Source organism: Oryctolagus cuniculus, chromosome 4, assembly GCF_964237555.1.
Source record: "Oryctolagus cuniculus chromosome 4, mOryCun1.1, whole genome shotgun sequence".
Classification (NCBI taxonomy): Eukaryota; Metazoa; Chordata; class Mammalia; order Lagomorpha; family Leporidae; genus Oryctolagus; species Oryctolagus cuniculus.
In genome coordinates, this window is record NC_091435.1 from 146938721 (window position 1) to 146951539 (window position 12819).

General features: G+C 42.2%; 1 protein-coding gene across 29 annotated transcripts in view; it reads right to left on the reverse strand.

The window, feature by feature from the left end:
* The window catches only part of CEP63 (centrosomal protein 63), a 47767-nt gene that overhangs the window by 26064 nt on the left and 8884 nt on the right, over positions 1 to 12819 (reverse strand). For all 29 annotated transcript variants that reach the window (XR_011388199.1, XR_011388198.1, XR_007908721.2 and 26 more), the window contains 3 exons: positions 12579 to 12756; positions 2354 to 2449; positions 1657 to 1779 (listed from right to left, as the gene is read on the reverse strand). Coding sequence is in view for 26 of the 29 variants with exons in the window: in XM_070072793.1 (XP_069928894.1) it covers positions 1657 to 1779; positions 2354 to 2449; positions 12579 to 12756 (397 nt within the window). In the remaining 3 variants the exon portion in view is untranslated. The remainder of the gene's footprint in view (positions 1 to 1656; positions 1780 to 2353; positions 2450 to 12578; positions 12757 to 12819) is intronic.

Below are 12819 nucleotides of genomic sequence, written 5' to 3' on the forward strand. Positions count from 1 at the left end.
TGCTTAAAAATGCAATTCTACAGGGTTTGCAAATACTGGTAATACTGAGGCCTAAGAGATGCAACAGGAGTACGTGGATGGAACAGAGATGAGATGAAAATACCTAAGACAGAAGGAAAGGATGGGGTTGGTGCAGTGGCTTAGCAGGTTAAACTGCCACCTGCAGCACCGGCACCCCGTACGGGAACTGGTTCGATTCAGGCTGCTCCACTTCTGCTCCAGCTCCCTGCTATGGCCTAGGAAGGCAGTGGAGGATGGTCCAAGTGCTTGGGGCCCTGTCACCCACATGGGAGATCTGGAAGAAGCTCCTGGCTCCTGGCTTCGGTCTGGCCCACCTCTGGCCATTGCAGCCACTTGGGGAGTAAACCAGCGGATGGAAGCTCTCTCTCTCTCTGTAACTCTGCCTTTCAAATAAAACATAAATCTTAAAAAAAAAAAAAAAAAGGAAACAATGCCAAGGGACTCTGAAGCCAAGATACTAACAGCATCATCCTGTGGATACTGAAATGCTCCACAGTTATGAGAAGGATGTTGGAGATAATGACACTGAGCTGGGAGCCCAAATCCCCAAGCCAGGGGAGTAACCTCGGGACCTGACGGGGACCACCTTGGTTGTATGTACGCTGACTGGTGGTGCAGGCTTCTGACATGAGAAACAAAGGTGGAGTTTACAAAGAAGAGTTGTTCAGCAAACAGCAACGAGGAGCAAGTAGCACAGGACGGGGTTCGGGCAGCAAAAGCAATCACTGAAGAGAGCAGGAGGGGACGAGTATTTGAACAGTTCTCCAATTCTAAGCTCTTGAAATGCACACAAATACTGAGAGGTAAAAGAATATTAAACTCATAAATTGTAATTCTAGGTAGCACTAATATGCTGGTATATTTGAGTGACGGGTCACCCGGAGGTTGAACAATGTTTCTCCAATTAGAATCGGCTGGGGGAGCTGGATAACCTGCACACCCCTAGGTTCCATGCCATGCTACTGGACTCGATCTCTGAGGGCCCAAAAGTCCCCCGTGCGGTTCCTGTGTGTGCTGAAGCGCTGACAGGGAAGACACGAAGGGAGTGAGGCTTCCAAGGAGCAACGAGTGGCAGCCCTGTGCTGCTCCTTCAGCAACTTCTTAGGTCCCCTAGGGAATCAGTACAGACAACAAGCATGGAGCTGCCCACTCTTCAGAAAAATAACGTCAGCCAGAGGCTCGAGATACACCGAGAGTTCGGGCAAGGACACTGCCTAAGGAGGACTGCTGGTCATTAGTGGTCAGCGTCTCTCCATGGGGCAGATACTGCCTCCTGAGTACAAGTCACGCTCCCTGTGGGCATCAGTCCCAGGCATGTTGAAGGTCCCTGGTCCTTGGCCCCTGAACGCCAGCTTCATGTGCTGTCACTGACAACCAAAACCAATGTCCCTACATTTCCAAGTGTCCTCTCAGGGAGGTCCTGCCCTGCTGAGAACGACTAATGGCTAGTAACCCTGTCAACCACGGGAACTAGAGGATGATGGGATGGATGGGGGCCCCTCCACCTCTGAAATAGCTCACTGGCACTCTAGGAGATGGTAGCAAACTGGCTTCATGAAACCGCACCATTAGTAACAGCATTTTCCTACAGGAAGGCTGGCAATCACCAAAAACAAATTATTACTGTGAACATACCTCTACTTTTCCAGTTAACCTCTCAATTTCAGAACGATCTTCTTTGTGATTTTTGGCATTTCCTCTGAATTCTCTTATTTGCTTTTTCTGCAGCTTTTCATAGCTTCTTTTCAGTCTGCCTAACTGTAGAAAAATAGTTACTTATATACTTAAAATCTACGAAATTTGAAAACAGCAGTGGTAGGACAAATCAGCATTATTAAAGCAAGAGCAGTGGTAACCAGTACCACTGGAAACAGATTGAGAGCACATTAGACTCACAAACTAAAATACAAAACAAAACTTAAAATCACATGTAGAAAATAAATACTACCAAAGGAATGTCTTCAAAGAAAAGATAATACTTAAACAAAACTTTAATTTTAATAGCCTTGTACTTAAGGACTTCACTCCTACCCTCCATTATAAAAGCAACAAAAAAGCTTTTCATGTTTTCTAGGTCTGGGGTTCTCAAACCATACTCTTGTCAGGCACCAATATTCAGTAAGCAAGAGAGCAGTACTTTGGAATGAAATAAAGCCAAAACTATTTTTTTCCTAAACCATGAGAGTAAATATTCTAGAATTCTTGTTCTGGGTAACATCAAACACATTATTAGGCAAGGTTCTTTACAAAGCAGAAACTGGCTCTCATTAACAAAATTCTCACAGGTAAAAGAAACAGAACTACACAATGTGTAACAGAATTAACATCTTACTTCTTCATGTAGTTTCGTTAACTCTTGTTTATACTCCATAGCCATCTCTTGCTTGATTTTCTCATGTTCTTCCATCTGCTGATGCAACCTTCCAACCTAAAAAGTAGATAGGTGATAACACTTTTCATTATTAGCAGTGAAATACCCTTGAAAGAGAAACATAGGAAATACATTTTGGACTTGTTTTATATTCAGGTTCTCAAATGTATGTATACGGTAATATCCCACTTCTCAGGAGGTCAAATATCTAGTTATTTAAAACAACCGGAGAACAAACAACTGTTCTAGAATTTCTAAACTGAGATGAAAACTCATGCTCTCACATGCTCTGATGTATTCTCCCCAAAGATTTTCATAAAAAAATCTCATAAAAAAAGAGAAATCAAGTTTTAAGATTCTTGGAAACCAAGAATACTTCACATACATGCACACAAATCTGTGTGACTTCAGGGATAAGATACAAGTCAAAGTGTAAAACAGTAATGTCAGACTTCAAGACAACAAGGGCTTGTACCTGCTACAATTTAGCCAGCTTCATAGAAATCAGTTCCACCAGCCACAGTAAGTTATCCCAACCCACTTTTCAATTATTGGAAGCTGGCCACAGCTATTTCATGCCTCACCCTCATATCTGTGTGCATCCAGAAGTATTTCTCATGAAAACCAGTCAGAATCTCATCTATTGGGGTGAGCCTACTGTTTAAGATGCCCGTGTCCGGCCGGGGCGCCGGATTCTGTCCCGGTTGCCCCTCTTCCAGGCCAGCTCTCTGCTGTGGCCTGGGAAGGCAGTGGAGGATGGCCCAGGTGCTTGGGCCCTGCACCCCATGGGAGACCAGGAAAAGCACCTGGCTCCTGGCTCCTGCCATCGGATCAGCGCGGTGCGCCGGCCGCAGCGCGCCGGCCGCGGCGGCCACTGGAGGGTGAACCAACGGCAAAGGAAGACCTTTCTCTCTGTCTCTCTCTCTCACTGTCCACTCTGCCTGTCAAAAAAAAAAAAAAAAAAAAAAAGATGCCCGTGTCCCATATCAGTGCACCTGGGTTGAATACCCAGCTCTAGCTACTGACTCCAGCTTCCTGCCAATGCAGACTCTGGAAGGCAGGGGGGCTGGCTCAAATAATTGGGTTCCTTCCACTCATGGGAGACCTGGATAGTGTTTTGGTTCTCAGCTCAGCCCCAGCTCAAGCAGGCACTTGGGGAGTTAGCCACCAGATGAGATGGGAGCTTTCTTGGTCTCTCTCTCTCCTTCTTAAATCAATAATCTTTAACAATTTTTCATCTATTGATAAGCGGAGACAGAGATGGAAAACAGGAACAAGAGGTAGTCATCTCATCACAACATACCAAATGAGAATGCAGAAATCTAAACTTCCTAAAAGAGGAAGAAGTTGAGGCAATTACAATACAGAATTCTAGGAGGTTTTGGAGGAGGTAAGGAGGGAGTCTTTCTAAAGTTCAATCAAATTAGAAGAATGTTCAACACGGCAATAAAGGGGTTGGTGTTGTGGCACAGCAGGTTATGCTGCTGCTACAATGCCAGCATGCCAGGTCAGAGCACCAGTTTGAGCCCGACTGCTCAGCTTCCTATCCAGCTCCCTGCTAACACATCTGGGAAAGCAGAGAAAGATGGCCCAAGTAGCTGGCCCTTATCTACCATGTGGGAGACCAGCATGGAAGTCTGGGCTCCTGGCTTCAACTTGGCCTAAACCCCTGACTGTTGTGTGCCTTTGGGGAGTGAATCTGGAGGTGGGAGACCTCTCTCCTCTCTCTTTCAAATAAATAAATCTTAAAAAAAATAATAAAGTGTCAGAGAGCTCAGCAAGTGACTAAGGAAATACTGTGTCTTGAGCACAGGAAAAAAACATTGCGATGGCCTTTGCTCCTGCCTGGTCAGCTTTTGCTTTGACTGGACCACGTCCACCTTGTGATGGCCATTGCTTTCACTGTGCTTTATCTTCAAGATCATACTGGAAAAGAAGTATTTCTATTTTTTCTTGTTTTTTTAAGAAAAACATCTTCCATCTACTTGTTTACTCCCCAGTTGCCTGCAATAGGCCAAAGCCAGGAGCCAGGAACTTCCTCCGAGTCTCCCATATGAGTGGCAGGGCCCCAAGTACCTGGGCCATCACCTTGGCCCATGAGCAAGAAGCTGGATCCAGGACTTGAACCAGGGCTGTAACAGGGGAGGCAGGCATCCCAAGCAGCAGCTCAACCTGCTGTGCCACAAGGCCTGTCCCTGATAAAACCATGTTACATCTGTTGTGATTCTTGGAAGAAATCCTTCAGGATCATAACCCCCTTCAAACCTCTGCTCTTGTTTGAGGTTGAGCTGGTTGCAACAGGTGTCTGGCTCCTGTCCCACTTTAACTTTTCACTCACAACTGTGTCAGCTCAAGCAGCTGAGGTGTCTATGGTGTTGGCTATTGTCTCTGCTGTTAATCATTAGTCTTCTTCAGTGTGACGATGAATACACTTAAGCTTTTCCTTAAAGATGTAAGAGATGGTCTGCCCTGGAGGCTCCATCTTCAACATCGCATTGCTTCTTAAAATGAGCTATCCATCTGTAAGCTGCTCATTTCTTTAGTACTTTGTCTCCATAAACTTCTTCTAAAGCACCAATGATTTCACTATTCTTCACCATCAATCTGATGTTTGTTCTTGCTTCAGTTTTAGCAGAATTCGTGCTGTTCTGATAGGGGCTCTTTCCAAGCTCGTGTCGTAACCTCCTGTGTGCCTCAGCCTAGATCCTGTGCAGACGTGTTAACAAGCAAATAGGTTTATTTAGGTGCAAAATTCTGGAACTCATGCATAGTTTCTTCATGAAACACATTTCCATGAAATCTTTTATGACTCCTATACCGCTTTATCAGATTAATGAAGTTTCCTTTTATTTCTAGTTTGCCAAGAGATTTAAAATTTATTATGAATGGATAATTCAATTTTATTAAATTCTTTTTCTGGACCATTTGCGATAATTATGGGTTTTGTCCTCTGATAATGTGGTGAGTTATAGAGATTTACAAATATTAAAGCAACCTTCAGTGTCTAGAATAAGCCAATTGGGTCATAATGTAAAATCCTTTTTATATATTGCTAGATTGAGTTTGCTAATATTTTATTTAACAGCTTCACACATTCTTGCTCATAAGGAATTGGTCTGTAATTCTCCTTTCCTGTTATGTTTTTCTTAGGCCTTACAATTAAGATTATGCTGTTTTTCATGAAACGTGCTAAGAGGATCTTTTTTCTGTTCTCTGGAATACTCTGTACAAAATTTGTTACTTTTTAAAATGCCTGGAAGAATTCGCCATGGAAGCCAGCTGAACCAGAGAAGTTTCTCTGTGGAAAGGTTGTTCAATAATAAATTTAACAGGTAGGGCACTATTCACAAGTTTTAACTTTTCCTGTGTGCTGAGCTTTCCTATGAATTTTACTATTAATTCCTAATATCCTCTTCACAGAGTGTATAGTGGTTACTTTTTTTCAGTTCCAGCGAGTAGCTATTCTCTTTTTCCTAATGTTTCTTACTAGGATTATCAATCTTACTAATTTGTTTAAACATCAGTAATGACTTTGTTCATGCTTTCTTATACAGTTATTTTCTATCTTTTTAGTTTCTGCTGTTATGTTTACTACAATGTTCTCCTTTGCTTGGTCTTAATTTGTTATTGTTGTTAAGATTTTTTTTTATTTATTTGAAAGCCATAGTTACACAGAGAGAGAGAGAGACAGAGAGACAGAGACAGAGTGATGATCTTCCATCTGTTGGTTCACTTCCCAAATGGTCACAACAGCCACAGCTGGGCCAGGCAAAAGCCAGGAGCCAGGAACTTCTTCCAGGTCTCCCACATTTTCTGCTGCTTTCCCAGGTGCTTTGGCAGAGAGCTGGATCAGAAGTGAAGCAGCTAAGACTCGAACTGGCACCCATGTGGGATGCTGGCGCTGCAAGCAGTGGCTTTACCTGCTACACGACAGTGCCAGCCCATGTTTTAATTTCTTAAAATAGATACCTAGATCACAGAGTTATAAGTTTTCTTTTCTGAAAGATACACAGAACTAAAATTCTCTCTAGGAATTGTATTAGGAACACTCTACAAATCTTACATGCAGCAAGTTCATTATCATTTAGTCTAAAATCTTGTAATTTTCATTGTGATTTCTTCTTGACTCATGGGCCATTATGTATTGTTTAATTTCCAAGCATTTTAGTATTTTCTGGTCTTGGATTGTTCTGTTTTTAGCTTAAACCCACTTTCATAAAAAAACATATAATTTCAATCTTTTGAAATACATTGATATCTGAATGGCGGTAGTGGGAGGGGTTCCATATTCACCTGAAAGGATCATGCATTTGCTGTCTATTCAATGTGATGTTCTATTTAGCTTAAGTAGGCCAATTCTGTTAATTTTGATCAAATCTTCACCTTACTGACTTTTCTGTCTGCCCATTCTATCAATTATTAAGAGAGCGGTGTTAAACTCTTCCCCAATGCCATCTATTTAATTTTTTCCTTAATTTTATCCATTTTTGCTTAGTGTATTTCAAATGTATTCATTTATTTTCATTTTATTTGAAAGGCAGTGAAACAAAGAGAGTAGGTATTCCAGCACTGGACTTACTCCCCAAGTGCCTGCAACAGCTGAGGCTGGGCCAGCCTGAAGCTAGGAGCCTGGAACTCCATCTAGGTCTCCCATGTAAGTGGCAGGGGCCCACATACTTGAGCTTGCGGTCTGTCAGGTTGTACATTAGCAGGAAGCTGGATCAGAAGTAGAGCATCCAAGGTTTGAACCAGGCACTCCAAAATGGGATGCGGGTGTACCAAGCGGCAGTTTAACCACTGTGCTGTACACCACTTCACTTTGTTACTTTAAACCTGTGTTAAGTACTTAAAGAACTGAATTATTAACATGACCCAGTGAACTGACCATTCCATCATGTCTAAACATGCCCATATCTCTACTGCTGCTTCTGGCCATGTTTTGTATGAAGCCTTTGTTGTTTTCCATTTTTTTTATTTTAGTATTTAATTATGGCCACAGTGTTTGTCTCAGGTGAACAGTTACACCAGTTCACTTCTGGAAGTGTCCTTTTCCACCATTTCCAAGCTTTCACCTTTAAGTCTTTTTAAAATTCCCTTCTTTCTGCACTCTGTATTTAGCAAGTTCCTTTCCTGCCCTCGCCGACTGTGAGACACTCCTTCTTCCTAACACACGCCTTTAGGACCATGAAGTTCCCTGCGGGACACTTTATCTCCATCCTACATGTCTGAGGTGTACTTTTATTTCTTCTCATTGCGTTTTCTGATTTCCATTGCTACCTCTTTTGGACTCTATTAGTCATTAAGAACTTAAGGTCTTAATTTCCAAAAAGCATGCAAAGTTTCAGGGTCTTTTCTTCTTACCTGTGATTTCCAGCCTTGGCCTTGTGCCAAGGTCACTGGTAAGGAAGAGAACGTGTCCTCTGCAGCTCTGCAGAGTAACCTACATACATCAGTGAGGTCAAGTCTGCTGATCTCTATCCCTACAGATGTCTGTCTGATTCCATCAGCTACTAAGCAAATCCCCAACTGTGAATGTAACTTTATCTATTTCCCTGTGTAGTCCTGCCTCTTTTTTCATATAGATAAGGGAGAGAACAAGAGAAAAAGAGATTTCTTTCAAAAGTATTTTACTAGATGCTTACACATTCAGATTTTCTTGTTGGAAGTTCTCAGAAGTCCTGTTCAGCCTTTGCCTGTCCCGTCTCCGTCACCTCTCCAGTGTCCACTAATGATGGCTCTAAGTGCTGACGGTGCCTCCCTGGGGCTCCAGCCTTGCCCACAGCCTGACATGTGAGTTTTTCAATACCCTGACAGCACTTTACTTCAAGTAGATTATTTTTTAACCTGATGTTCTTATTTGTTCTCAGGCTGATGAACTGGCCCAAATTTTCTAATCTTCCATTACCAGATGTTAATGTCTAAAAGATTCATAGCTAACCAACTTGCTGAGGGAAATTTACTTCTAGAACAGAATTCTACAGATAACCTTTCAGTCGGGTCTGAGGAGAGACTGAAGATCTTTTCAGACATATAAGACAACAAAAGTACGTTCTACTAAATGGAAGAGTAAACTCATAAAGAACATGGCAGAGAATACACAGAAAACCTCTAAGATAGTGGTGGAGGGGGTTCCCAAAATGACAGTTACTCAGCCAGCCTTGACAGTCACCTTTTTTTTTTTTTTTTTTTTTTGGACAGGCAGAGTTAGACAGTGAGAGAGAGTAGAGAGAGACAGAGAGAAAGGTCCTCTTTCCGTTGGTTCACCCCCCCAGATGGCTGCTATGGCTGGCGTGCTGCACTGATCCGAAGCCAGGAGCCAGGTGCCTCCTCCTGGTCTCCCATGCAGGTGCAGGGCCCAAGCACTTGGGCCATCCTCCACTGCCTTCCCAGGCCATAGCAGAGAGCTGGACTGGAAGAGGAGCAACCAGGACAGAATCTGGTGCCCTGACCAGGACTAGAACCCGGGGTAGCAGTGTCACAGGCAGAGGATTAGCCGAGTGAGCCACGGCATGGCTGACAGTCACCTTTCTCTATTTAACAATGATGAGCTCCAAGAACGCTGCCTTCACAGGGGGAAACAATATGGATAGATTACCTGACACATCTGAACACACAGAGGAAACTCACACTTCTGTCACAGAGTTTAAGAAGAACCCGTGAAAGCTATGTTTAAGCAAATGAAAATGAAACACTTATTAACTCCCAGGAAAATAAAAAATAGTATAAGAAACAAGTTTGATTATTGTTAAACTATCTGACTCAACTGTGAATAACATTCATCTTCTTAATGATATAAATACTGAATACTAATCTAACAAAAAATTAAGGTTTGCACTGTTGGCAGGATGAGGGGATGAAAGCTGTACATAAGAGAGCAAAAACCCTCTTCTCTCGCGGTAACAAGTCACTAGATAAAGAGCTAGAGCTAAGATTCAGAAGCAGCAGTGTGAAGAGTGGCTTGGAAACCCAGGAAAATACTGAAGGTGAGGGCGGAAGGCCCTGCAATCGCTGCCTCGGGGAAGCAGGGATCGCTGCCCTGGGAGGCCGGGCAGAAGGGTTACTCTTTTTTTATGGGACTGATTTTTCTTTTTAGTTTCAGTATATGACAAGTATAAATAGTAGATGTGAAGACAAGGTTTAATGTTATTTAGGTACCACTGTCTGCTTCGTAATGGGCACTCACCACTCAAACTTCCTGGAGAAAAAGAGGCAATATCCTGAGGGTGAAGGAGTGACTTCAGGTAGAGAAACAGCCACTGAGGGTCTGAAGCCATTAAACGGATGACAGGGAAAATGAACTGAAATAACTGATCGTTTTAAATATAATTTACAGTTTTCTAAAGTGGTTTCTTATACAATAATTCAATCTCCACAACAACATTGGAACAGATGAATTACATCCAAATTTCACACATCATGAAACAGGCTCAGAGGTTAAGTTTCTCATCTAAGGCCATTTAGCTGAAAAAGAGGCACAGCCAAGACTCCAAATTCCTTACTCGCTTGGTAAGGTTAACCTGCACTATTGGGAGTTAAAGACTACAGCAGCAGAAATGTCCATTAAAACCAACTCAATCCCAACATCACAATCAGAAAACACAACAAAGCGTTAACTCACAAAACCAGCAGCTTCTACCTGTGCTCCTCCATGTAGGATCTGCAGGTAGGCTGGGGCTGCGCACAAACAGCAGCCCAGCAGGAAGCCAGGAGCTCGGACAGAATGTAAATCAACTGCGTCATCGGGTTTTCTGTGGAGAGCAACTGACATTCTTCCACAGCAACACCTTCTCAGGGAAGAACCCAATGCATGAACTTACATTCTAACAACAGCTTTTCACCTGACTGGGGAACCTGTCTTGGGTTCCTATTGGTTCAAACCATAGAACTGTCTCTAGGCCTATACCTTTGAAACAAGTAAAAGTGAAAAAACAGAAAAACAGAAAGCCATATTTTCTAGTTCTTATATCATGCACTCCTCACATTAGATCACGAACATGTTATAAGTCACATCTGAAAGCAAAGTGCAACACAATTTCACAAACTCTATGGAATAGATTCCCATTACTAATGTTTTGTAAAAATACATTACTTCTAGAAGCTTAACCAATTTTCAGCAGCCTGATCAATGAGGCAGCAAATTGACCAGACAGCCACAATTCTAGATTTCTTATTTGACCCTAGGCCAAACTTGTAATCTTCAAATCCTTACCACTGAATGTACCTACCCCATCCCTTAACTTCCCTTCACAGTATTGGTCACAGCAACAATGCCCCTGACATCAAAACTAAGGCACAAGAAAAAGTTCAAACTTGGCTTCAGAGTGATTAAATATTCTCAGAATCACAAACACAGGAATTCGTTTAATGTTTATCTATGGTATTTATAGTATTTGTTTCTAAACAAAACCACTAAAACTTTAACTTACTAAACAACTCTACTTTGGTTTTGTTCTTAGAGAAGTAAGCCAAGTGGCAACTATGTAGCCTACCAGAAATGGAGTATGGACACCCACTAAATCATGATTTTTAAAGATCCAAAATGCCTGGGCCGGCGCTGTGGCACAGCGGGTTAAGCTGCCATCTGCAATGGCAGCATCTCACATGGTCACCAGTTAGAGTTCCAGTTGTTCCACTTCTGATCTAGTTCCCTGCTAATGCACCTGGGAAACCAGAGGAAGATGGCCCAAGTGCTTGCGCCCCCGCACCCACGTAGAGACCTGGATGAATCTACTGGCTCCTGGCTTCTGATAGGCCCAGCTTCAGCTGTTGCAGCCATTTGAGGAGTGAACTAGTAGATAGAAACTCTGTGTTTCTACCTCTCTAACTCTGCCTTTTAAATAAATAAAAATAAATCTTAAAAAAGAAAAATCCATCCTCTATATCTTTGTGTAAGATGTAATTTAAAATACAAAGATTCAGCTAAATTTTAATATAAATTCCGTTTAGTAAATGGCATTGGCATAAAACTGAATTTGATATGGCCAATATTATTGTGTACTGCTTTAACTCAAAGTGCAAATTGTAAACCATTAAAAGTCTCTTGGCAAGCACAAAAGGAGTTTTATTGACTCCACCCTTTCCTTGCTATATAAAACAATTTTTAAAGATATATTTATTTATTTGAAAGGCAGAGTTACAGAGAGGCAAAGGCAGAGGTGGAGAGAGAGGGAGAGAGATCAATCTTCCATCAGCTGGCTCACTTCCCAAATAGCCACAAAAGCTGGAGGTGGGCCAGTCCAAAACCAGGAGTCAGGAGCTTCTTCCGGTCTCCCACGTAGGTGCAGGGGCCATCCTCTACTGCTTTCCCAGGCACATTAGCAGGGAGCTGGATCAGAAGTGGAGCAGTCAGGACCTGAACCGGCGCCCAAATGGGATGCCAGTAGTGCAGGTGGTGGCTTTATCTGCTACATCACAGCACAGGCCTCTATATAAAGCATTTCTAAATTACTTTTGGTAAGTGTCACCAACCAATCACACTCTCAATGTGTACCGCTTATGGAAACATTCCTGAATAAGAGGATAACAGCCCTAAAGAGCAGTGATCCCACCAGCAGGAAAATCCACAGCTTGGGACCCATGTTTCCCTACAACTCTTCAATCCTTCTGAGATGCACATTCATGCAAGAAATTTAGAGGCATCTCTTGCACTTGTAACTGCTTCCTGCTTTTGTACATCTTGCTATTGTACAGATAAATGATGAGAAACAAATCAGAAAATAGTATTAAACTTTTCCCCAAAATTACCAATATCAAAAGTTCCTTTTCTTTTCTTTCTTTTTCCCTACTTTTCAACAAGGAAAAAAAATTAAAGTCTTTCTAGTGTTGTTTTAAATATAAGCAAAAGAAGCAAATTGTTGCATTCGGAGCTTAAGTTTTTTTATACCAGCCGTGCAACCAGGCCAAAAACAACTTCCATTAGATCCAGTGAATGGGAATAAGGACATGTAACACACGCAGGTCACACAGAGAGCACGTGATGCCCTTTCACATACTCTTTGAAATAGGTATTTATGGTCTCATACATTTTCACTTTGGAATTTTCTTCTAAAATAAACCATCAGAATTTCAATTAAAAGCAATAAACTAACTTAGTACACAGTGCTTTCTTCAACACATATTTAAGAAACATGTTTAATATAGAAGCAAGGTCAAAATATCAAAAGGGAGAGAAAACCAACAGCTTTACCTCCTTGTGTTTCATTTCCAACTGGCCCCTGAGAGTCTTGAGCTCCTGCTCACGGATGTCCAAGCAAGTTTCCAGAGCGTGAGTCTGCCCTTCCCACTCTGATTTTTTATGAGCCACCATGATGTCGATCTGTTTCATGAGCTCTTGTAGTTCTGCTTCACACGATGTCAAAAACCCCCTAAGTAAGACAAGGCAACTTATAACCCAGAACATACGTCCAAATGGTTTCTCATTTTTCACA